General features: G+C 44.8%; 1 protein-coding gene across 1 annotated transcript in view; it reads right to left on the bottom strand.

The window, feature by feature from the left end:
* KIF1C (kinesin family member 1C) overlaps positions 1–24,030 on the bottom strand; it is a gene marked incomplete in the record, with an annotated part of 1,373,479 nt that overhangs the window by 518,232 nt on the left and 831,217 nt on the right. The window contains 1 exon segment of the mRNA XM_044077100.1: positions 10,139–10,216. Within this exon segment, the coding sequence (XP_043933035.1) occupies positions 10,139–10,216 (78 nt within the window).

Here is a 24,030-nt window from a genome sequence, read left to right as displayed (position 1 = left end):
CACTACAGAGTCTTTCAGAGACCACTCGTGAGGCATGAGTATAGCTCTGCTCAACTTGTCCGCAATGTGATTGGACTTCCGGGATGTGCGTTGCTATCAGAAAACGCTGAGAAGAAATCGCCCATTGCCACAGTCTGAGTGCTTCTCGACACAGGGGTATGATCTGGTTCCGCCTTGTTTGTTGATGTACCACACTACAGACATATTGTCTGTCTGGATTGCAATCGTTCCCAAGGGAAGAGAGTCTTGAAGGGCTTGCAACGCTAAAAGCACTGCTCTCATCTCCAGAACATTTATGTGCAAGTGGCATTCGCTTGGTTGCCACGTGCCCTGGAATGTCCTGCCCTGATAATGCCCCCACCCGATCAGGGAGGCATCCGTTGTCAGAGTAGCAACCGGAGGAGGTGGAACAAATGTTCTTCCCGACAGGAGCTGGGGGGAAGACATCCACCACATGAGATGCTTTTTGCACGCTTGCGTGATCATAATGGTGTGAGACATTGGAAGTTCCTGGTATGACCATTGAGAAAAAAGCATCCACTGAAGGATCCGCATGTGGTATCTGGCCAATGGGAGGAGAGGTATGGCCGCTGCCATGATTCCCAACACCTTTAGAACTAACCTGGCTTTGGCTCTGTTGTTGTTGAGAAGAAGTGACACCAATTTGTGAATGTCTGATATCCTTTGGTTCGTTAGCGTTGCAGACATGTTTATAGTATCTAAATTTGCGCCTATGTAGGTAATAGTACAACAAGGCGACAAAACAGACTTTTCGCAATTTATTGAAATACCCAGTTTTTGACAAACGCGAAAAGTATAATCTCTGGCCACCAGAAGGAGATGCTTGGTGGGAGCTGTGAGAAGCCAGTCGTCCAAATATGGAAACACCTGGAATCCTTGTCGTCTCAGGTGAGAAGCTACCACTGCCATGCATTTGGTAAACACCCGGGGGGGCAGTGGTGAGACCAAAGGGCAGGGCCCTGAATTGAAAATGACTGGTTCCCAGCCTGAAGCGGAGGAATCTTCTGGAGCGTCTGTTCATTTTTATGTGATAGTACGCATCCTGAAGGTCTATAGAGCACATCCAGTTTCCTTTTCCCAATAGGGGAAGAATGGATTGCAGCGTGACCATCCGAAATCTTGTTTTCTTGACTGATCTGTTCAAGATACTGAGATCCAAAATTGGTCTCCAGTCCCCTGTTTTCTTTGGAACTAAAAAGAACCTTGAGTAGATTCCGGATCCTTGTTGGTCTGCTGACACTGGCTGAATTGCTCTTTTGCAAGCAGTTTTGAAATTTCCAAAGCTGCTATATCCCTTTGAGCGGTCGAACATCTGGAAGGGATTTTTGACTGATTTGGAAAAGCGAAGAAAGGGAATAGAATAGCCTTCGAAATGATGGACTGTACCCATTTGTCTTGAGTCAGGGAGAGCCAGGCTTCTGGGTACAGTGACAATCGTCGCCCAACTGCCTCCGAAGAGGGGCAGCCGGGCAACACCTCAGGGATGCTGAAAGGGCTTGTCAGGAAAGGCTTCCCGATTGCCCTGGTTCTGCGGACCCCCCCTGCCCCTAGGGCGGCGTCTACCATTGTTATTCCCACCTCTGCCTCTGGTAGGAAAACGACTCTGTCGTCAGGCGAAGTCCCTTGAGATTGTTTACGAACCACATCTTTCCACCCTTCTGGCCTTTGGGGTAAGGCCTAGAAGGAGTCGAAAACGGACTCCGGCGGCAGAAAGGGTCTTGCCATCAGTCTCGCACCTAGTCAGGGTTTCTTTCACTTGAGGACCAAAAGAGATGATCCATCAAAAGGGGAGTTCGTGAAAGACGTCTTGAAAGGTTCCAAAGTTGCATAGCCGCATCCAGGCGTGCCTACGTAAGGCTACCCCTGTTCCTGCGGCTCTGCTCGCTCCATCGGCCGCATAAGAGAGGAGGCGCATGGAGGAGTTGGAAATGGAATTAGGATAGCCAGCTGCGTGTTCATTTTCTCTTGGAAACCCGCAGCTGTAGGGTCCTTCAACATTTCACTCGCTTCCTTGATCAAGTCCCTTTGAAGACGAGTGAAATGGCACAGGTAATTCAGCGAACGCATGGTAAATGTCGCTGAGGAGAACATCCGCTTCCCGTACCTATCCATGGACCTAGATTCCTTGTTAGGTGGATGGACAGGCACTGAAGGATCAGCCAGTTCCTTCTTTGTGGCGGCAGCTACCACCATAGCATCCACAGAAACTCCTTTTGATAAAAATTGCTTGTCTGATGGAGCTGTGATGAATTTGGAGGGTCTCCTGGGAGTGGGGTCCACTGAATCAGGAGCCGTCCATGCCTTCTTAGCAACCACCTGCATGAGGGGGTCAAGGGGGGGGGACACCCAGGAGGTGGAAGGACGAGAGCCAAACGCCTCAAGATACACAGATTCGTCCTCCGAAGGGTTGAGGGCGGGCCAATTTCCCCTTTGTTTAAGGATCTGCAGAATGTCTGCAAATGAGACATCTTCAAAAGGGGAACGAGGGGAACCCCCAGAATCATCCAGATCTGAGTCCAACGTGATAGACTCAGGTGAGTCAATGTGCTTCCTCTTGCACTTCCTCTTCCGAGGGGCTCTTCTGCCAAATCAGGAGAGGCCTCGAAGAGGATGAAATCCCAAAGGGGCTCCTGAGGAGCTGGCTCTCTGCGGTCCGGGATGAGGGAGTGAGTCGACTTACCCTGAGGCAGCATAGAGGGAGGGGCTGACGGAGCCGACTGTGGAGTAGAGCCAGGCTCTAACACACTCCGCATGACCTCGAATGCACCCCTGTCAGGCAGAGCCAGAGGTCCCCGCTCCGAGGAGCTAAGGACCCCTCGGCACCGACAGTGATGGCTCGAGGCCGATGTCGGAGCCGAACTCACCAGCGCCGAAGCACCGAGAGGGAGAGGGGGTCGGACAAGGGTCCGATGCCACTCACCCCTCGAGCCGACGAGGAGGTCCGGCGCCGAGATTCCTCCACGGAAGAAAACGGAGCCGGCGACGGAGCCGAAGACAATTGTCTCGGCTCCGGTGACCACAGTCTCGGTTCCGACACGACCGGCTCGAACTCAAAAGAGTCGAAGGAGGAAAGAGTTGATGGACCGGGCAGGCACCGACTGATGAGTCGGGCTCTGAAGCATCTGGGCTAGTGCCTCGGACTTAAGTAGTCGACTCACCACCCTCTGAAGGTCATGATCGGAAAGCCTCGATGACCTAGAGGAATGAGACCTTTGGCTCCGTTCAGACAGCAGGGGAGATCCTGGAGCCGAATGAACGGAGCCAAGAGAAGGTGACCTAGACCTCTTTCTGGTTGTCGGCTCAAGATCTTGTCGGAGCCGACACGGGTACTCGATAACCTCGGCTCCGCCGAGCGAGGAAGCCACAGAAACTGTGGACTGAGTCTTATCGGCTCCAGCCGGAGCCGATAAAGGCAAAGGTTGAACAACCTGAGGTCTCGGCTCAGAAGCCGGAGCCGAAGACCTCGATGCCTTAGAGGGCTTCCCTGTTGAAACTGACAGGGAATCCTCTGGTTTTAACAAGCCTCTCAGAATCAACTTGTTTTTCTCTCCTGCAGGACCCTGGGGCTGAAGCCATGGCACACAGCACAGGAGTCCTGCAGGTGCAAAGGCCCCAGACAATAGACACAAGAAGTGTGAGCGTCTGTCAGAGACATTTTCTGACAGCACGCATCACACTTCTTGAATCCAGAGACCTTTGCTTCCTTTGACATTTTCCTAACTGACAGGTGTACACTAACACACACCCAAACACACAGTTATACCCTGTCAGAAAAATTATTAATACTAAAAATAATAACAATTTTAGTAAAATACTAATAATTAAGCACAAAAAGTTAAAGTAACTACACAAACACACCCTAGGGAAGGGAAGGCCAAAGGCCCAAGGGAAGAACCAACGGTTCTTTTAATAAGAAAACGGGAAAAATAGGGTCGGGATAAAGATCTATATCCTACACTAATTTAGGAAGAATTAAAGTTAAAGGGAAAAAGAGTAACTTTTGTATAAAAAGCTAACACTCACCAGGAACCGGTAGAAGCAACCAACCTCGAAGCTGTAGCGGCAAACGAGATCTGAGGTAACTCTCGCCTAGCATTGTGGGATATAAGGGGAGCCTCGAGCCGGTGGAACCAACTCTCGAGCTTTTAGAGTGGCCGAGTCGGAGCCGAGGTCGGCTCCGAACCCATCCAGCAAGAATGAAGGCGAGATAGACAACTTAACATGGTCCCTTGGCCTGGAGGGATTGGGATTTCTTTAGGTGTAGCATATCTAGCAGCTCTGGGTCAGACATGGCTTTGTAGGTTAAGCAGAGATCGCACCTAAGCAGGCAATAAGAGACAGAGTATAGCTGGAGTTTTTTTAAGTCTGTCCGTATAGGGCATGTATCTAAGGCCTAAGATCTTCTTAGTGAGGTATTTTTGTGGTCTTTCCAGTTGTTGTAGGTGTCTAGTGAAGTACATACCAAATGGGGCATTTTATTCTATATAATAGGTCTAATGAGGGACAAACAGAGAGGGATTATAACCTCTTTCTTCCTGGATGAGAAACCTTTTGTAATGAGATGTGCCACACAGAAGGACTTTCTGACTACAGTGGCAATGTGGTTATTAAAGGAGAGGTTGCTGTTAACCTGTGTCCCAGAGTCTCTTATCACACCTTCGGTGTTTAGCAGACTACCGTCTATGTGGTAGCTCATGGGCGCCAAACTTTTCCCAAAGGGAATGACAATGCACTTTATGGCATTGAACTTAAGGCCATGGTCCAGGCACCAGTCATTGGTGTCAGTGAGGCCTTTTTGTATAATGTCTACATCAGTTGGAGAATCAATAATGGCTCCCAGTTTGCAATCATCTGCGAACTTGGTCAGCCAGAGTCCCTTTGTGTTGGCTTGAACTTCAGAGAAGTAGATGCCAAACAGGAGAGGACCTAGGACCGATCCCTGTTGGACACCACTTGTAACTGGTCGGTAGTCAGACTTGGAGCCCGCTACTTTCACAGTGTGGGTTCTATCAGTAAGCCAGTTGGCAATCCATCTTATTACACAGTGGTTTTATACCTAGTTTAGTGAGTCTATCTAGGATTCCCGAGTGAGGGATGGTGTTGAAGGCCTTGGCAAGATCTAGGTAGGCTGTGTGAACTACCTTGCCCTCATGCACAGCTCTGGTGATAGACTCGAAGTCTATCAGGTTGAGCAGGCATGATCTACCTTTCACAAACCCATACTATGTGGGGGTCCAGAGTTTGGAGATTCCCTATGTCCTTATTTATATGGTCCATGATTATGCGCTCCATAGCCTTACATATCAGACTCGTCAGGCTAATGGGGTGGTAGCTCCCAGGGTTTGTAGTCGCTCCCCTTTTCTGGAGTGGGATGACCGTAGCAGTACACCACTCGGTAAGAACAAAGCCTGAAATGAGGCTGTGATTGAACAGGGTACTCAGGTGTGGTGCTAGTTCACTTTGTATTTCATGTAGAACACAGCCAGGGATATTATCAGGTCCCATGGAAGCTGTACTCTTGGCTTTGGACAGTGGATTTTTTTCCTGTGTAGCTGTAACAATAGGGACTTGGCATTCCTCAGGTATTGTGATAGGCCCTTTAGGGGGTGAAAAGGGGGTAAAGTTTGCACTGAACCTGTCAGCCAATATGTTGGCAATATCAGTTGGTTCTGTATATGTACTGCCATTGTGCTGTAACTCAGAGCAGATCTGAGTATTGCCATGTAGATTCTTGACAACTACAGAATGCCTTGTGGTTGTCTTTAGAATCTGCAGCAATTTTATTTGCATAGCTAACTTTAGAGGATTTGACGATGGATCTCAGTTTTTTGCTGAGGCTAACAAAGGAGTTTTTCCAGTCTTGGGACTTCACCCTTTTCTGTAACAGTTTTTTTCCTTCTGTTGTAGAGTTTGTTTATGGTGGGGGACCACTAAATTGGCTTCCTTTTTTTGGAGAAGAGTGTCTTGGTTCTGGTTGGTATGGCTCGTTCCATGCACTTGTGTATGTGCTCATACAGTGCATTGGTGTATGATTCAGCAATCATGCACCTATTTTCCATTTGCATGGGTGTCAGGAAGTTAGCCACCTCTGTTTTTAGAAGCCCAAAATTGGCTTTGGAGAAGTTTTTTATGGTAGTTTTCTTTTGGGTGGGGTGAGGGTGTGATGTGGATATCCCTGGTGATTAGCTTGTGGTCAGATCTGACCAGGGAGAAGTTGATTACTGGTGTAGAGCAACGGTCACCCATATTAGTAATGACCAAGTCAAGGATGTTTCTACCCCTGGTGGGGGTATGAGTGAGCTGGTCCAGGACACTGGAATTAATGAATTCCAGAAAGCGTTGAGCAAGTGTGTTGGTACACTAGTAATTTTGCCAGTTAATGGAGTAGTAGTTAAAATCTCCCAGTATAAGGGTATTGGGTTGTACCCTGATATTTTCCAGTGTGTTTAGGAATGTGGAGTGTGAATCTTGGGACATGGTGGCGGATCTGTAGCAGGCTACAACCTGGACTGCAGTTTTACCCAGTGTTAATTGTACCTGAAGCATCTCCGATACGCTATGTCGGACTACTAGTCTGGAGGTGTGCATATCCTTTATGAATATGGAGACACGACCACCTTTAGTGCTTCGGTCCAGGTTTAGGGGCTGAAAGGTGTGGCATGAATTATAGCCTGGTAGTGCTGGGGTGTAATCACGGCTGCACAGGTAAAAACCACACTCTCCAAAGCCAAGAACACAGCATCCATGGGACCAGACAACATCCCAGGCTGCATTCTACATGAACTACAAAACGAACTGGCACCTAAGTACCATGTTCAATCATAACCTCACCTCAGGCTTTGTGCCCGCTGAATGGCGAACAGCGACGGTTATCCCACTCCACAAGGGGGGAGCCACCACGGACCCCGGGAACTACTGCCCCATTAGCATGATGAGCCTGGTCTGCAAGGCTATGGAATGTATCATCATGGAACTTATAAACAAAGACATTGGTAATCTCCAAACTCTGGACCCCACCCAGTTCGGGTTTGTAAAAGGCAGATCATGTCTCCTAAACCTGACAGACTTTTTTGAAGCAGTCACCAAAGCCGTAGACGAGGGTAAGGTGGTTCACACAGCCTATCTATATCTTGCCAAGGCTTTTGACACCATCCCCCACTCTGGAATTATAGATAAACTCACTAAACTATGTATAACTCCCTATGTCACAAGATGGGTTGCCAACTGGCTCACTGACAGAACCCAAACTGTGAAAGTAGCAGACTTGAAATCCGACTTCAGACCAGTGACAAGTGGAGTACCACAGGGTTCAGTCCTGGGTCCTCTCCTGTTTGGTATCTACGTCTCTGAAGTACAGGCTAACACAGAAGGTCTTTGTCTACCGAAGTTCACAGAAGACTGCAAACTAGGAGCCATAATCGAAACTCCTAACGATGTGGACATCCTACAAAAGGGCCTCACTGAGACAGATGTCTGGTGTCAAAGCCATGGCCTCAAGCTCAATGCCAAAAAATGCATTGTCATACCCTTTGGTAAAAACTCTGTACCCATGAACGACAACAAAGGCGGTAGTATACTTAACACCGAAAGTGTGATAAGAGACCTTGGGACATAGGTGGACAGTAGTCTCTCTCCTTTGATAATCACATCACCACAGTAGTCAGGAAATCCTTCTATGTGGCACACCTCATCACAAAAGGTTTCTCATTCAGAAAAAAAGAGGTCATTGTTCCCCTCTACTCATCACTCATTAGACCCATTATAGAGTACAACGCCCCTTTTGGTATGTACCTCACAAGACATCTACAACAACTGGAAAGGCCACAAAAATACCTCACAAAGAGGATTACCGGCCTCAAACAGATGCCCTATGCAGACCGTCTCAAAAAAACTCCAGCTTTACTCCGTCGCATATCGCCTACTCAGAGGTGATCTCTGCCTAACATACAAAGCTATGTCAAACCCAGAGCTGTTGGACATGCTCCACTTAAAGTCCCAATCCATCAGAGCTACACGCTCTAGGGACTTAACCTTGTTACCACAATAAACAGAACATGACGAAGGGATAAATTCCTGTCCCAGAGACTTCCCATACTCTGGAATAAACTACCTATCTATATCAAACAAAGCTCCTCATTAGCACTCTAAGAAAAATCTTCATGATTGGATGGGAGATAGGAAATTCACCCCGGGGATCAATTCTATGGCTCTGCTCAACAGTGACACAGGAAAATATTTTTTTTGGGTGGCAAAAGCCAGGGTACCTTTTTGGCTGGACTTGTATAGGCCCTAGGGCCAACAGTCTAGTACCTACCTATGAACTACCTCACCATGGACTATAATGGAAAAATACAATAAAAAAACAACTAAACATACCCCCCACCCCATAAAAATGTCTACTCCGCTACAACCCAGAACACTAAATCCAACACCTAAACAAAAATATAATAAATCAGGCAGTCTGTCTTCATTTACTTAACAAATAGAAACACAAACTCAAAATACACTCTACTAAACTCAGAATAGAAATTTACTATCAAAAACCCTAAAAGATAAGAAAACCTAACAGACTGTAGGAAAAAAACAAAGCAAACAATCCAATCAGAACACAGAAAAACATGAGTTTAAACACATTAAAACTTACAGTACATTAGTATTACAAAACACATTTCTACAACAGCAAAAAACACCAAACATTCATAAAATTTAACCTCAAAGAAACTATGTCCTACACCCCTATATTGAAACAGGCTGAAGGTGAATCATTAAAATAAGATCTGGTATCTTTGCACAATTCTTAAGACTGCTTATCTACATTAAAAGAAAAAAAAAGATAAAACGTGGTATGGTGTGTAATAGAATGAATATATGGTACTGTCATTAATGACAACTGATTTGTATGAAAAAAAGCCACAAAATCAAATATTTCATTTTTATAGCCCGGACTCGCTCATACACACGAACCCACACCCCCATCCAACATGCACATTATGTGAGATAAAATGGCAGTCCAACACACACAGCCTGGTGGATGAAGCATGAATTGGGAAATGGATGAAGCATGAATTGGGAAAAAATAAACAAGATCCCTTTAATCATGGGACAAAGTCTAAAAGTGAAACCATAACAAAATGAAGACAGTTATTCACAGTTTGAGTTTCTTCTCCTTGGAAAACTAGTGACATTCAATCTGCTGTGATATAAGTGCTTTGGATTTTCTCTTGTCCCATAGTGAGTAGTAAATTAAGATTTGATTGCTTGCTCAATATAATGAATGTAAGCCTGACTGGAGAGAGCCGCATTAAAATACTCTATAGTATGATGGCTCCAGGAAACTGTTGACAGGCTCCTATTCTTAAGTTGGGGAAAGTGGGTAGCTTTACACAGGGATATCACTGGAAGTTGTAAAGCAACAAAATACACAAAAAAAAACCACTTCATTATGCAATGTCTTTCCTCCGTCTCAAATCTCACCTTATTTTTAATGCCATTCAAGCACTACTCACCTTAACCTAGTCATAGCACAAACCAGTACTGGTTTAAATGCTCTCTGACAGACAATTCTGTTGCCCCACCAACTTTTTGGTAAGAATTTTACAAACTGTGACACACAGGACAAACTCTGGACCAGGTGAGGTGTGCTGGATAAGCAGCTTGGAAATCTGAGGCACTGGTAGGGAAGAATGGGCTGAAGCATGTACTTAGGCACACAATACAGTTGATCCCTGGTGGAGACTGGGAACATGCAGAGAGAGGTGTTGAAAAATACAGAAATCTGAGGGTTAAGACTAGCTGAGTCACAGTGGAGGTGGGACAATATGCCAGAACACTCCCACTACACTTCGTTTCCTGGGCACTAACTTTTGCATGCAAACAGGGATGGAGAAGGTAGGGCATATAAAAAACAAAAATCTCCTTAGTAACAATATGATGCTGCATCAGAAGTCTCACTTTTCTTACAGTCTTTAAGCAAGGGTCAGACCAAGTCTGAGGAGAACCATGCCTGATAAACCTGGTGAAAGAACAACCTCAGTGGAAACATGGTTAATTTCCAACCACAACAAGGAAGACAATATCCTCTTCCTTTAATGCATGGGTAAAGAAAGAACAAACTCACCTTTAACCTCACACCCTTGGCCCCAGAAGAGTCTGCTCTTTCACTTCCAGCTAGGTCAACGAGACTCATCTTGCTGACCTACAAAAGAAAGATTAAAAAAAAAAATGAAAACGCTAGCACACCTAAACAAGCACCCTAAAGGAGAGAAAGAAAGAAAAAAAAAGACGTTTCTATTTTACCATTTTTAGAATATATTTTTAGGCAGTAGTTTAAATAATCCCACAAAGAAATTAGAAATTGTACGATACAATGAAGTGAAACCAAGTTGTCTCTCTTTCATAAGAAACAGCAAAAACTATAAAAGTTTTTGCTCTACATTAAATTAAAAAAAACTCACAAACTGAATTACTGCAAGGGTATGGATGTGCACACAGACAGGTGTTTTCTTTATATACTTGTATCCACAAATTAATTTTCTTACTGATGCCACATGTGATGATACTGCCACATTACCAGCTGGGCAAATCCAGAAATAACCTAACAATCAGCAAATGGTGTTCAGTGAAAACTTACGCTAGGATGTGGAGGCTAAAATTACCATGTTCAAGAAGTCAACACATGTGGCCAAGTGACAGTTAACCCCTTACAGAACTGAGGGAGGAATGAAGATGCAGGGCATTAGGCCTCAAAGGACAAAAATTCAAAGCACCTCTGATGGCTGCCATAACAATACCCCCCCCCCCCTTCTATTACTCTAGTTAAGTTGAATATCAGTAGGGAAGCTTACTGCAAAATAAAAATTCACATCTTAGGAAAATGAAAAATGGCTTAAAATCATACAGTAAACTTTCCTTCTGCCCCCCCCCCCCCCTGCAGAAACATACCTTACATTTTTAGAGTTTTAAAAAGTAAGATATGAATAAATTCCCTCTCTCGCCAACCGAAGAACAAATCAAACCAAACAAATACAATAGGGTACAGTATTAGTCAGACCTACTTATAATAGTAACTCTCAAGCAACCAGAAAAGTACAGTTGTGTACACTTACCATAAACATAGATGTGAGTGTATTCACTGTTGCAGTCCTCACATATGGGTTGATTCCCAAAGCCCAGGGAAAAGACAAAGGGGGAGGAAGGATCACAGATTAAGGGTTGGTAATAAGGCCCTGCAAAACTGCAGAGTCAAAACTAGCCCTGGATTTAGAAAACAAGGGTAGACTGTAATGCTTTGTGAAAGTATAGACAGAAGACCAAGTAGCTGCCTCTAGAATGTCCTTTGTAGGCACACCTCTCAGAAAAGCTGCAGAGGTAGAGGCTGCTCTAGTAGAATGGGTCCTAATACCCCGAGGGAGAACCTTCCCATGTTGTAGGTAACAAAAGTGAATACAATGAGCAATCCATTTGGAGATGGGCTTGTTTGAAAATAGCTTTACCCTGAGCCCCAGGAGCAAAGCTAACCAACAACTGTTCAGATTTTCAAAAGGATTTAGTCCTGTCCAAGTAAAATCTCAGCTGTCTATGCACATCAAGAGAGTGCAGAATCCTTTCCCCTTTATACTGGGGATTGTTGAAAAAGATAGGCAGGTGAATAGACTGGTTAAGGGTTAAACTGGAAACCACCTTTGGCATAAAAGGAGGATTAGTTCTCAGAGAAACCTGAATGAAAAATAATGTAAGGTTCTACTGCCATTAAGGCTTGCGGCTCCGAAATTCTTCTGTCTGAAGTAATAGCCAAAAGAAAAGCAGTCTTCCAGGAGAGAAACTTCAAATCTGCAGAGGCAGCTGGTTCGAAGGGAGGTAGAGAAAGTTTTTCTAGGACAAAATTAAGATCCTAAGCAGGAGTAGGGGCTCTTCTGGGAGGTCTAAGATTGCTAGCTCCCCTCAGGAACTCTTCATCAAGGGGTAAGAAAAAATGGGTTGCTCAAAAGAACAATGAGCAGAAATTGCTGAAGCATGAATTTTGATTGAGGAAAAGGAAAGTCCACCATTAAGCAAGCCTGCTGGGTAATCAAGATTGAGGGAAACAAGGATGAAAAAAGTCTTCTCCTTTAGCCTGCACCAAAGAGCAAAATCTCTTTCATTTATCTGCATAAGATTTTCTGGTGTTAGTCCTCCTGGCCTCATGAAGGACTTCAACCACCTGTTGAGAAAGATTTAAAATATTATCCAGGCAGTTAAATGCACAGTTTGAAGATGAGGATGAAGAAACTTTCCCCCTTCCTGAACCAACAGATCTGGTACCTGGGGAAGATGCCAAGGCTGAGCCTAGGAAAGGCTGCGAAGAAGGAGATACCAATGCTGCCTGGGCCAATCTGGTGCTATAAGAATAGTCTTTGGTTATTCGTCCCTGATCTTTAGCAGCACTCTGGGAAGAAGAGGCAGAGGAGGGAATGCATAAATTGAGAGTTGTGTCCATGGGAAGGACAAGGCGTCCACCCTCCAAGCTTTGTTGTGAAACTCCATGTTGCAGAAGGTTGGAAGGAGATGACTGGTGTGAGAGGAGAAAATATCCACTTGTGGAGCGCCCCAATGCTGAGTGATGCAATGGAAAATGACCTTGTTCAGCTACCACTCCTGAGGATCCAGAAGATGCCTGCTCAAATGATCCGCCAAGGAGTTTAGCCTCCCTGGAAGACACTGGGCTATTAGATGTATGCCCATGGAAGCTGCTATGGACCATAATCTCATGCTTTGTCTGCACAAGGGGTAAGAGTGTGTCCCTCCCTGCTTGATGTACCATGACTGTGGTATTGTCTGTTCTGATGAGCAGAGTCCCAGAGTAGAGTAAGTCCTTGAAAGCTAGCAAGGCCTGCTGCACCGCCATCAATTCTTTTAAGTTTATGTGCAGATGAATCTGCTGGGTGCTCCAAGTCCCCTGTATGCCCTTGCCTTCCAGATGAGCCCCCCATGCAAAATCTGAGGCATCTGTGGTGAGAGTATGGCTGACAGGTGGTGGGCAGAAAGGCAGACCCTTGTTCTGAGAACACGCAGTCGCCAATCAGAGGAAATCCATTTGCAGACAGGGAATTAGGGGAAGAATCAAGTCTTAGTCCTGTGTGTTGACACCAAATATTCTTGAGGTACCACTGAAGTTTTCTCATACGCAGCCTTGCATATGGGATCATCAAAATACATGAAGCCAGGAACCCCAGTACTTGCAGGAATTGCCTTGCAGAGAGCTGGGTCATGCTTGCCAAGTTCGTGAAGTAAGCAGAAAGATCTTCTTGCTTCTCTTGACGGAGGAATACCATCTGGGTGGCTATATTCTGGCTGACCCAGGAAAGCAATCTCCCTTGTAGGAACCAACTCTGACTTCTTTTTTTTGTTGAGAGTGTAACCCAAAGAGGTCAGAATGTTCTTGACGAAGTCCAAATCCTTTTCTAGTTCTGGGGAGTTTGCTTGAACGACACAGCTGTCCAGGTAAGGATAAATTTGAATGTTGCTCTGCCTACAAATGCAATGGCTGGAGCCAGACACTTCGTAAAAACTCTGGGAGCAGTAGATAAGCCAAAGGGCAGTGCAGAGAATTGAAAGTGTTGCTCCCCAGCCCTAAAACAAAGGAAGTGCCTGCAACTTTCCCTTACTGGGATGTGCAGATAAGCCTCCTTGAGATCCAAAGTTACCAACCATGAATCCTTGCCCAGCATGGGTAGTAATTGTTGAAGAGTGAGCATCTTGAATTTGGGAGTCACCAGAAAAGTATTTAGAATAGACAGATCCAGAAAACCTCAGCTTTGGCCGGCTAAGAACTTGCTGTATTCAACTGGACGTATAAGAGAATTTAAGTACCTTTATCTGCACTTTTTTTTCAAAAAAATACAGTATTTAAATTGATTTTAACTGTGTTGCAGGAATATTAACTGAACTGGAAGTTAGTCAGTGTTTGCTGAATTTTGTTATTTGCTAGTAATTACAGGTGTGGGGGTAGCCACATTCTTTGATTTCCTGTCCTTGCCTATTTAAGTGGTACAGTGTGAAATATTTTCTGCTTAAAAAACTCAGCTTTGGCCGGCTAAGAACTTGCTGTATTCAACTGGACGTATAAGAGAAATTAAGTACCTTTATCTGCACTTTTTCTTTTCAAAAAAATACAGTTTTTAAATTGATTTTAACTGTGTTGCAGGAATATTAACTGAACTGGAAGTTTTGACTCTGCTCTTCAGTTAGTCCCACCCACCCTCACTGTTTTTGTGTTGGTGTTAATCTTAGTGACTTTGAAACTGCCCGCCCCTCTTGTAAATTTGTGTTTGGATACTCCTTCTGGGCCCATCTCATTTGCTCACTCAACTGAGTGCAGTGAGATCATATTCTGATTTCAGGCACTCCTACTGTGTACAAAGAGAGCATCTGGGAAACAGAAAAAAAAAAATTAAGCTCGTTTCCTGCCTTTCCTGTTAAGTGGTATAGACTATTTGTAGGCTTCTGAGCCCCCAAACCCTTCTGTGTTGGAGGGAAGCCTTCTAGCTTAGTTTTTTTTTCTTATAACTAGCCAGTTTTCTAGTTTCAGCACTCAAATCTGTTTCTTTGATCTCAGCACTTGTTCAGAAAAAAAAAAAATTTTCATCTGCTTTTACTGTACTTGTGTTTCTACCTACTTTATTTTACTTTTGCATCATCTTAAAAGTACTCAATTGCATTTATTACTGCTTGGTGTAACTCATTCTAAGCCTTTTGGTTTAAACACTTCGGCTTCGGACCAGTTGTTTTGCACTGAGAGGGTTTGTGGTCTGCACTGTAGTGGCAGAACAGGTAGCTTACATCCTTCTAGGTTGGGAACTGCTGATTGAGAGCCAAGTGTCTGTTATTCTTAAAGTGTATTAGTTCTGGTTTAAACACTTGGGCTTCAAGCCAGTTATTTTACATTAAGAAGGTTCGTGGTCTGCACTCTTGTGGGAGAAAAGGCTGGACTCTGCCCTTCTGAGCTGGGAATTTCTGGTTAAAGGCTTATAGTGCATGCATATCTGAACTGCTTCTTACTGAAGTTGGTGCGCCTTGTTTGCTGTGGCATAGACTGGATTCGGGCCTGCTGGATCTAGCTTTGTTTGTGTAACTTGAGCACTAATCCAGGCATTCTCTAAAGTATTCAATTGTATTTATTACTGTTTGGTAGTAACTTGATTAAAGTGTAGCTATCATTCTAAATCTTTTGGATTAAGCACTTGGGCTTCAGACCAGTTGTTTTACATTAGAAAGGTTTGTGGCATGCACTGTGGTGGCAGGACAGGTAGCTTTCATCCTTCTAAGTTGGGAACTGCTATTGAGAGCCAAGTGTCTGTTATTCTTAAAGTGTATTAGTTCTGGTTTAAGCACTTGGGCTTCAAGCCAGTTATTTTACATTAAGAAGGTTCGTGGTCTGCACTCTTGTGGGAGAAAAGGCTGGACTCTGCCCTTCTGAGCTGGGAATTTCTGGTTAAAGGTTTATAGTGCCTGAATATTTGAACTGTATCTTACTGAAATTGGCACACCTTGTTTGCTGTAGCATAGACAAGATCCAGGCCTGCTGAATCTAGCTTTGTTTATATGCTTGTTGTTTGTTTGCTTGTTATTTCCCTGGAATGCTAATTCCACCTAATACGCAGCTTCTCAGCGCTTCTGTGGATCACTAGTGATATCTGCATTGCTTACTGTACTTATTTCCTTGTTTCACTTGAAAGAAAGTTACTGTTTGTCGTTTTTGCATTTAAGTTACCTGTAACACATTGCACTTAAGTTACCTGGCACTTGCTCACTAAAGCAATTATATAAGTCAGCACTAAAAATTAAAAGCACTACACCCACTGGCCCTTGTTTTCAATTATTAAAGAATTCCCAATATTATTCTAGCATGTGCAAAGGTCAGTTGTCAATCTCCTCTCCGGTCCAGCTGTTGAATCTGGGAATCTTGAGGCAATGTTACAACTGCCTCATGTACACAGACAACCCTCTCCTCCTCCCAGCAAATTCCAACACATGTGAGAGATGCAACCATATAGCCAAACTGGAGGCTAAGCTCTCTTAACTCAGTACTGGCATAACCAGTCAGGAGGAGGAAACCACACTCACTACAATTCCAGTCTCACACAGACCTACCACGACAGCAAACCAAACACATAATCACACAAAAACATACTCGGAGGCTCTAAATAAAGATCTGCCTAAGCAGCAGAGACCTCCAAAGCAGACACCCAAGCAACCGCTACCCAAAAACAAAACACGTGCAACACATAGCTCACAAAGCCAGTGTGCCAAACAGTCACAGCACTTAAGACTAAACAACACACCTGATACACTTGTAATAAGCGACTATCGTTAGGCACACTGAAGTCCCGCTCACCAAGCTGAACAGGGAGAGGGTCACGGTGAGCAGCCTGTTGGGCGCTAGGATCCGCCACATAAGACAAGCACTCAAGTCACTCCAAGGCAAGTACAAATATGACTCAGTCATTGTCCATGCTGGTGTGAATGACCTGAGACGTACCTCCCTGGACTACATGAAGAGAGACATAAAGGAGCTCTCTGAGCATGTAGCCCAGGCCGGTATGACCCTGACCTTGAGTAGCATCTTACCCTCACCAAAAATGATGCCACAATATCAAGACAAGATGATCAATTTCAACAATTGGCTTAAGTACTGGTGTCATTCAAAGGGGATCCAATGCCTGTCAGCTTGGGATGATATGCTCGACAAGCCACGATGCTTCGCTAGGGACGGCTTGCACCTGTCACCCCTGGGCTTTCGGATATTGGCAAAGGCTCTTGCTACCCCCATAGTGCCTTTTCTAGGCAAGGCTCAAAAGACAAACCCACCTCCATAGGTATCACAAGGGATAAGAAACTAAGAGTAATGCTACTCAACGCCAGAAGTCTAAACCTCAAGATGCACGCACTCGAAACTCTCCTTAGCATGGAGAACATCGATATCTGTGCAGTAACAGAAACCTGGTTCAGGGCTCCCGAGAGCACCCCAGCACTACCAGGTTATACCTCATACCATGCTTTTCGGCCCCAAACACTTGGACCGAACCACAAAAGGAGGGGGAATACCAATATTCATCAAAGATACCCACAACTCCAGGTTGGTGGCAAAGCACGAAGCATCAGAGACTATCCATGTGCAACTAACAGTGGGTAAAACTGCCTTCCAGTTTATAGCCTGCTACAGACCACCCTCCCAAACCCAGGAACCCCACTCGGCCTTCCTGAGAACACTGGAAAATATGAAGGTCTCTCCAAACACCATTATATTGGGCGACTTCAACTACCCAAACATAGACTGGGAGCATTACTCTAGCTCCAACACCCTAGCCCAAAGGTTCCTAGAATTTATAAACTCAAATGCTATGGAACAACTTGTTACCATTCCCACAAGAGGGGAAAACATACTGGACCTGATCATCACCAACATGGGGACTCTATGCTCCAGACCAGAAGTGTATCCCTCACTGGTAAGATCAGACCATAAACTAATCTCACTGGATATTCAAATCCCGACCCCACACCCTGCCCAGAAAACCACAGTGAAAAACTTCTCTAAAGCAAATTTCACACTCCTCAAAACCAAGGTGGAATCCTTCAAAGCCCCCGGGCCTGTGGAAAATACGGCCCGGACCACAGAATCCTTTATAAACACATTCTATGAACACATTCAGGAATGCATGGATCATGCGATCCCAAATAAAACCAAGACTCAATCCTCCAAAGGCAGACGTCCTGTCTGGTGGACCCCAGCCATAAACAAACTATACAATAGAATGAGGAGGAAGCTACTACATGATAGAGCAAACTCCCAAAAAGGGAAGGCATCACTGATCAGTATTAGCAAAAAACTACAGGCACTCATAAAATTGTCTAAGGCCAGCTTCGAGAGAAAAATTGCACAGGACACTAAGGATAATCACAAGGCTTTCTTTAGTTATGTTAGGAACCTGGGTGGGAATTCCCAGATATGCTCAGAATTAGTCCAAAATGACAAAAAATACAATGAACCCACAGACATTGCCAACATCCTAGCTGACAGGTTCAGCGCAAACTTCTCACCCCCCCCCCCCCACCAAAAGGGCAAATATCTATCCCAGCAGAGTGCTGCCCCCCTGACATCTCAGATGCTCAGGTAAGGGCCGCCCTCTCCAAAGCAAAAAACACAGCATCAATGGGACCAGACGGTGTCCCAGGCTGCGTCCTACATGAACTCCAAGAAGAGCTAAACCCAAACATAAAACTACTGTTCAATCCCAGCCTTACTACAGGATATGTGCCCAAAGAGTGGCGTACAGCAACAGTGGTCCCTCTCCATAAAGGTGGTGCCTCAACGGATCCTGGAAACTATCACCCCATAAGCCTGACTAGCTTGGTCTGCAAAGCTATGGAAAGGATCATCATGGACAAATAAAGATATTGGGGACCTACAGACACTGGATCCTACCCAGTTCGGCTTTGTTAAGGGCAGATCCTGCCTCTTAAACCTGGTTGATTTCTTTGAAACAGTCACCAAGGCGATTGACGAGGGGAAAGTGGTCCACACAGCCTACCTGGACCTTGCAAAAGCCTTCGATACAATACCCCAACTCGGGCATTATAGATAAGCTCACCAGCTTAAATATAAACCCCTATGTCACTAGATGGATTGCAAACTGGCTCAAGGACAGAACCCACATGGTTAGAATTGCTGGAGCCATGTCAGACTCCAAACCAGTTACAAGTGGTGTCCCACAAGGCTCAGTCCTGGGACCTCTCTTGTTCGGTATATATTTCTCGGAGGTACAGGCCAACACGGAAGGACTGTGGCTGACCAAGTTCGCAGATGACTGCAAACTGGGCGTCATAATCGACTCTCCAGCCGACACAATCATCCTCCAAAAGGGCCTCATAGAAACAGACAACTGGTGCCAGAGCCATGGCCTCAAGCTAAATGCCAAGAAGTGTATAGTCATCCCCTTTGGCAAAAACAAAGTGCCCACAAATTACCACATAGGTGGTAATCCATTAAGTACCGAAGAAGTAATTAGGGACCTGGGGACCCAAGTTGACAGCAATCTCTCATTTGACAACCACGTGGCCAAAGTGGTTAGAAAAACATTTTATATAGCCCACCTAATCATGAAGGGATTCACATCTAGATCAGGGGAGGTCATCGTGCCTCTTTACTCATCCCTCATCAGGCCCATAACTGAGTACAATGCACCTTTTGGGATGTACCTTACCAGACACCTCACCAAGAGGATCAAAGGGCTCAAAAAGATGCCATATGCTGCCCGGTTAAAGAAACTCCAGCTCTACTCCGTGGCATACCGCCTGTTCAGAGGCGATCTGTGCCTGACGTATAAAGCCATGTCCAACCCGGAATTAATGGACATGCTGCACCTCAGAAAATCCAAATCCCATCGAGCTACGTGCTCGAGAGACTTGAACCTCAGCACTGAAATAAATAGGACATGCTGGAGGGACAGATTCATAACCCAGAGGCTCCCTTCACTCTGGAATAAAATCCCAGTCCAGGTTAGGCAGAGTCCCTCATTGACTCTCTTCAAGAGGAATCTTGATGAGTGGATGGGAGATCGTAGGTTTACCCCGGGTATCACTTCTGTGTCACTGTTAGACAGAGGCACAGTATTCTAACCTCGAAAAAGGCATAGCAAAATAAATTTAAAATGGGTGGCGAAAGCCAAACACATTCTGGCTAGGCTTATAAATGCCCTAGGGCAGATAGCCTAGTATGAACCTATGAACCTAATAGGGTGCCAGGTGCCCCCTTTTTTGGGTACCAGGAAAAGTCTTGAATAAAAACCTAGGCCTGCCTGATTTGCAGGAACTGGCTCTATAGCTAACCTTCTCCCCAAAGGAAACCCAGGGCCTGCAGAGGTAGGCACAAGAAGGCAAGAGTCATTGAGAATGCTTGCTTTGGGAATCTGGCTTAGAACTCCCCGATTTAGCAGAAGAATTCCATTGTTTAGCTCTTTGAGGGGCAGAAGCCTGCCCTCTGGAAGATTGAAACCCCTAGGCCTAGAGCGACCCTGCTTGCCAGGATCAGGGAAAGACCACTTTTTGAAAGGATAATGCCTACTGAACCGAGGAGGCTGAACCTGAAGGAAATCTTTTACAGCTTGCATAGATTTTGTCTTATCCTCCAACTTCTTCAGTACCTCCTCAGTCTTACTACCAAAATACTGTCTTTGTGCAAAAAAACATCCAGCAATTTAGATTTAACAGGTTCAGAAAGAGGCTGCTCCCTGGGCCAAGCGTGTCTTCTAATAATGGAACCAGTGGCTGCTGCTCTGCAGGAAGCCTCCAAAGTGACAAAACTACAATGAAGTGAATGCTTATCAACTAAAGTGGCAGAATTCAGTAAGTCTTATAAATCTTTGTTCTCAGACATGGAAGGAATATCCCCAAGTTTAGCCTTAATAGCCTCCAAAGTATGCTGCTGATACTTATGCATATGAAAAAGGCAATTCACAGATCTAGTGGGAAATGTTGCAGAGGTATAGACTCCCCCCCCCGTCCAAGGCCCTACACTCCTCATCAGAAGGCACAGGGTTTTAGCAATAGTAGCCTCAACACCCTTGGGGCCTTGAGAAATCATTTCAGGATCAGCAGTAGGGTTTTTAAAAAGGAATTGATGAGAATCAGGAACCCTATAATACCCATCAGGTTTTCTGGGGGCAGGAGGAACAGAATTAGGAGTTAAAGAATTTCCCATGAAAACATCATCCACAATTTCCAAAACTGGAGGTATAGCCAGAGGCTTATGCTGTGGCAAATCCAAAAGTTCTCGGATTCTTTTCTTAGACTGAGGAAAATCCTGACATTCCCATTTAAAGTGTTCCCTAAGATTATTCAAAGTATCCCCAAAGGAAAAATCTTTTGGAGGGGATGTAGAAGGGACAGAGTCCTCAGTAACAGAATCCTCAAAGCCAGAACAAAGTTGAGAATTTCTTTCACCAACAGAAATACTGGAAACCTCAGAATCTGAAACAGACAAAACTTCAGGAGACAATTCCCTAGCCCTCTTGGAAGTGGGGGATGAGAGTCCCTAATCAGTGAGAGATCATCACCAGCCATCTTTACCAACTGGGATGGAGGCACAGGAGGGAAGACTGATGCCTGCTTGTGAGTAGGTTTGTGGCTGGAAGGTTTACTAGCAATCCAGAGGGACTCGGGAGGCCTAGCAACTGCAGAAGTGTAAGCTAAGGTAGTCAGTCTGGGTCTGGTCTCATGTCGAAAAGAAGAAGCGTCAGAAGCCGGTGACTGCATAGCGGCTCCGGACCCATCTGAGGCGGCGACAGGCGGAGAGGTCTGAAGAGAAAATAGCAGCCTGCGGCATGGAGGACTCCGTAAAGGTCTCGGCAGAGGCCTGTGGCTGAAAATCTGCGGACTGCAGGGGCTGCGAAAGCGCCTCACTGACTACCGCTGTGCTGACTACCAATTTCACTGGTACGTGTGTCAGCAGATTTAACCTCAGGTCTGTTGCAGTCCTTGTCTTTGCGTTTCCTAGGTATATCCAAAGTCGGGACACCAGAAGACGCCATATTGACGAACTTAGGCTAGACTCTGAAATGCTTATACAAAATCTTAGCTCTACAGCATATGGTACGTGGGTTAAAGGAAGCACAGAGATTGCAGTTAGGGACACCGTGCTCAAGACCCAAACAAGTTATACAACAGGAATGAAAATCACGGTGCAGAATCTGTTTTTCACAGGCAAGACAGTTATTAACTTTATCTGACATTCGTTAAAGCAAGAAAAGAGGATCCCCAACGGGGTACTTATCTGAAGGCATCTTCAACTCGGTAATCGGAAAGCAAAAAGAAGATAAATGGCCTACCGGCACTAGTGCAAACTGCATCTGCTTCGGGCTCCGCAGCAAGAAAGACTGAGGAAATGGTGTCTGCTGCCTCCCTTTATACCAGACGTTCTGACATCAGTTTTACAACCGGCGGCAGCAGACGTCATATACCGACTCTGGTATTCGGGCCGACTGAAGGCTACCAGGAGCCGAATAACCCCATATGTTAGGACTGCAACAGTGAAACACACAGAACATCTACAGTTATCCGGCATCTACCAATCCACATGGGTGCTGGTTAACCAAGAGTTTACTGTACACGCAGATAATCCTTATTAAAGATATTAACAGACAGATTTGCTTTTCCTGTGACTGGAATACTAGCAAATACCCCTGTGTGCAAAGATGATTTCATGTTCTTTCCTCAGATATGCAAACAATAGTGCTAACTTTTGAGTAGGGCACGGTGTGCCATGTATAACCCCCAAGTCATAGTTGCATGCCAAAAATGGTACTGAAAGTTATCTGGGCTCCTATGGACTGTTTAGGGAAGGGCTTACTAGAGCCGCCATGCCTTTTCTATAGATGGACAATCTGCTTGGAATTTTAGCACACCGAATGTTTGTCTGGATAAACACATTCAAATGGAGAACTCCAAGACTAGTCTTAAGAATACTTTCCTTTCTGAAGAAAGGGAACAGCCTGGAAAGCACTGCTGTGTAAATAAATGTCCTAATAAGATCACTGCTAACGTTCCCTAAGCTACTTGGGTCCTACCTCTACTGACTGGCCAACTTTCATGCAGTCTAACTATGCAGTGCTCGACAAGAGGGCCACATACAAAGACAGAATCCATAAATAATCAGAGCTTTCTTCTCTAGGAAAGGGAAGCAGGTTCCACAAATGCTAGAAAATATACCAAAAGCATATATATATATATATATATATATATATATATATACATATATATACATATATATACACATATATATATATATATATATATATATATATATATATATATATATATCTATATGGGTCTACCTGATAACACCGACATGCCAAAACACCGACAACGAAATAACCGACACGAGAAAAAAAAAACGGAAAAAAAAAAGTTCAAAAACACGAAAATTCACATGCCTGACAAACCAAAATCCCGACAATCAAAAAACAAATACCTTTCCCAAAAAACACACACACAACACAAGCACACCAAAAACCTTACAAACCTACATTAAACCTTACATACACAACTATCTATGCACTTACCTTAACCAAAACCCTAACCCGAAGGTTGTCACTATCGCACACTTAACCTTACCCGCACCCCTAACCCTAACTCACTTAACCCACCCTTAAATCTAAACTCCGTCGCTATCGCACACTTACCTGACCCGCACCCTACCCTAACGTCCATCACTATCACACACTTACCTTACCCACACCTGACCCTAACGTCCGTCCCTATCGCACACATACCTTAACATGTCAGTGTTCTCAGCATTGGGATTCTCAACTGTCGGTCTTCTCCGTTGTCGATCTTCCGGTGTTGATGTCGGCGATCTGCGATTTTGGCGTTTTCAGGTAGACCCTATATATATATATATATATATATATATATATATATATATATATATATAAAACTGGCCGGACAAAAAGAAAACACACAGGAGAAGGAGTGACTTCTAAAACAGTGATCTATTAGTAATTAAAGCTACGTACTTACTATAAGAATAGATCTGTTTTGTCCTTCTCTGTCCAGTTCAACCTGTGGGTTATCAGATCTAACACTGGCCATTTCCTTCAGATATTGAACTGACCAGGCTCTACCTCTCTTACCTGCAATCCCTTGCACCTTACCTTGCTCCTCAAATTGAGACTGCTCCATGTCAGCCATCCCTTAAAGCTACAATAAAATGCCCAAACCAAGGAGGGTGCAGAACTCCGAGAATAAGGAAAAGATGACCTCCATTGTCCAGCCACCTCAGAAAGGGTAGGTCATCACAACGATCTAATGTGTGGGTGGGGTGGGGGTTTGAACCAGACAGACAACACTAATCTATCGTTATGGTAAGTGCATAACTTTCATGTCCGATGTCTGCTCCTTCTGGCTTCAATCTGTAGAAGGGAGTCCCCAGCCACGTATGAGTGCTTGGGAGGAACTAGAGGAGGATATTTCACAACA

This window comes from Protopterus annectens, chromosome 7.part0 (assembly GCF_019279795.1).
Source record: "Protopterus annectens isolate FY-2018-M chromosome 7.part0, PAN1.0, whole genome shotgun sequence".
Classification (NCBI taxonomy): Eukaryota; Metazoa; Chordata; order Ceratodontiformes; family Protopteridae; genus Protopterus; species Protopterus annectens.
Note: the sequence above shows the minus strand (reverse complement) of the source record. Positions and strands in the feature narration are given on the sequence as shown.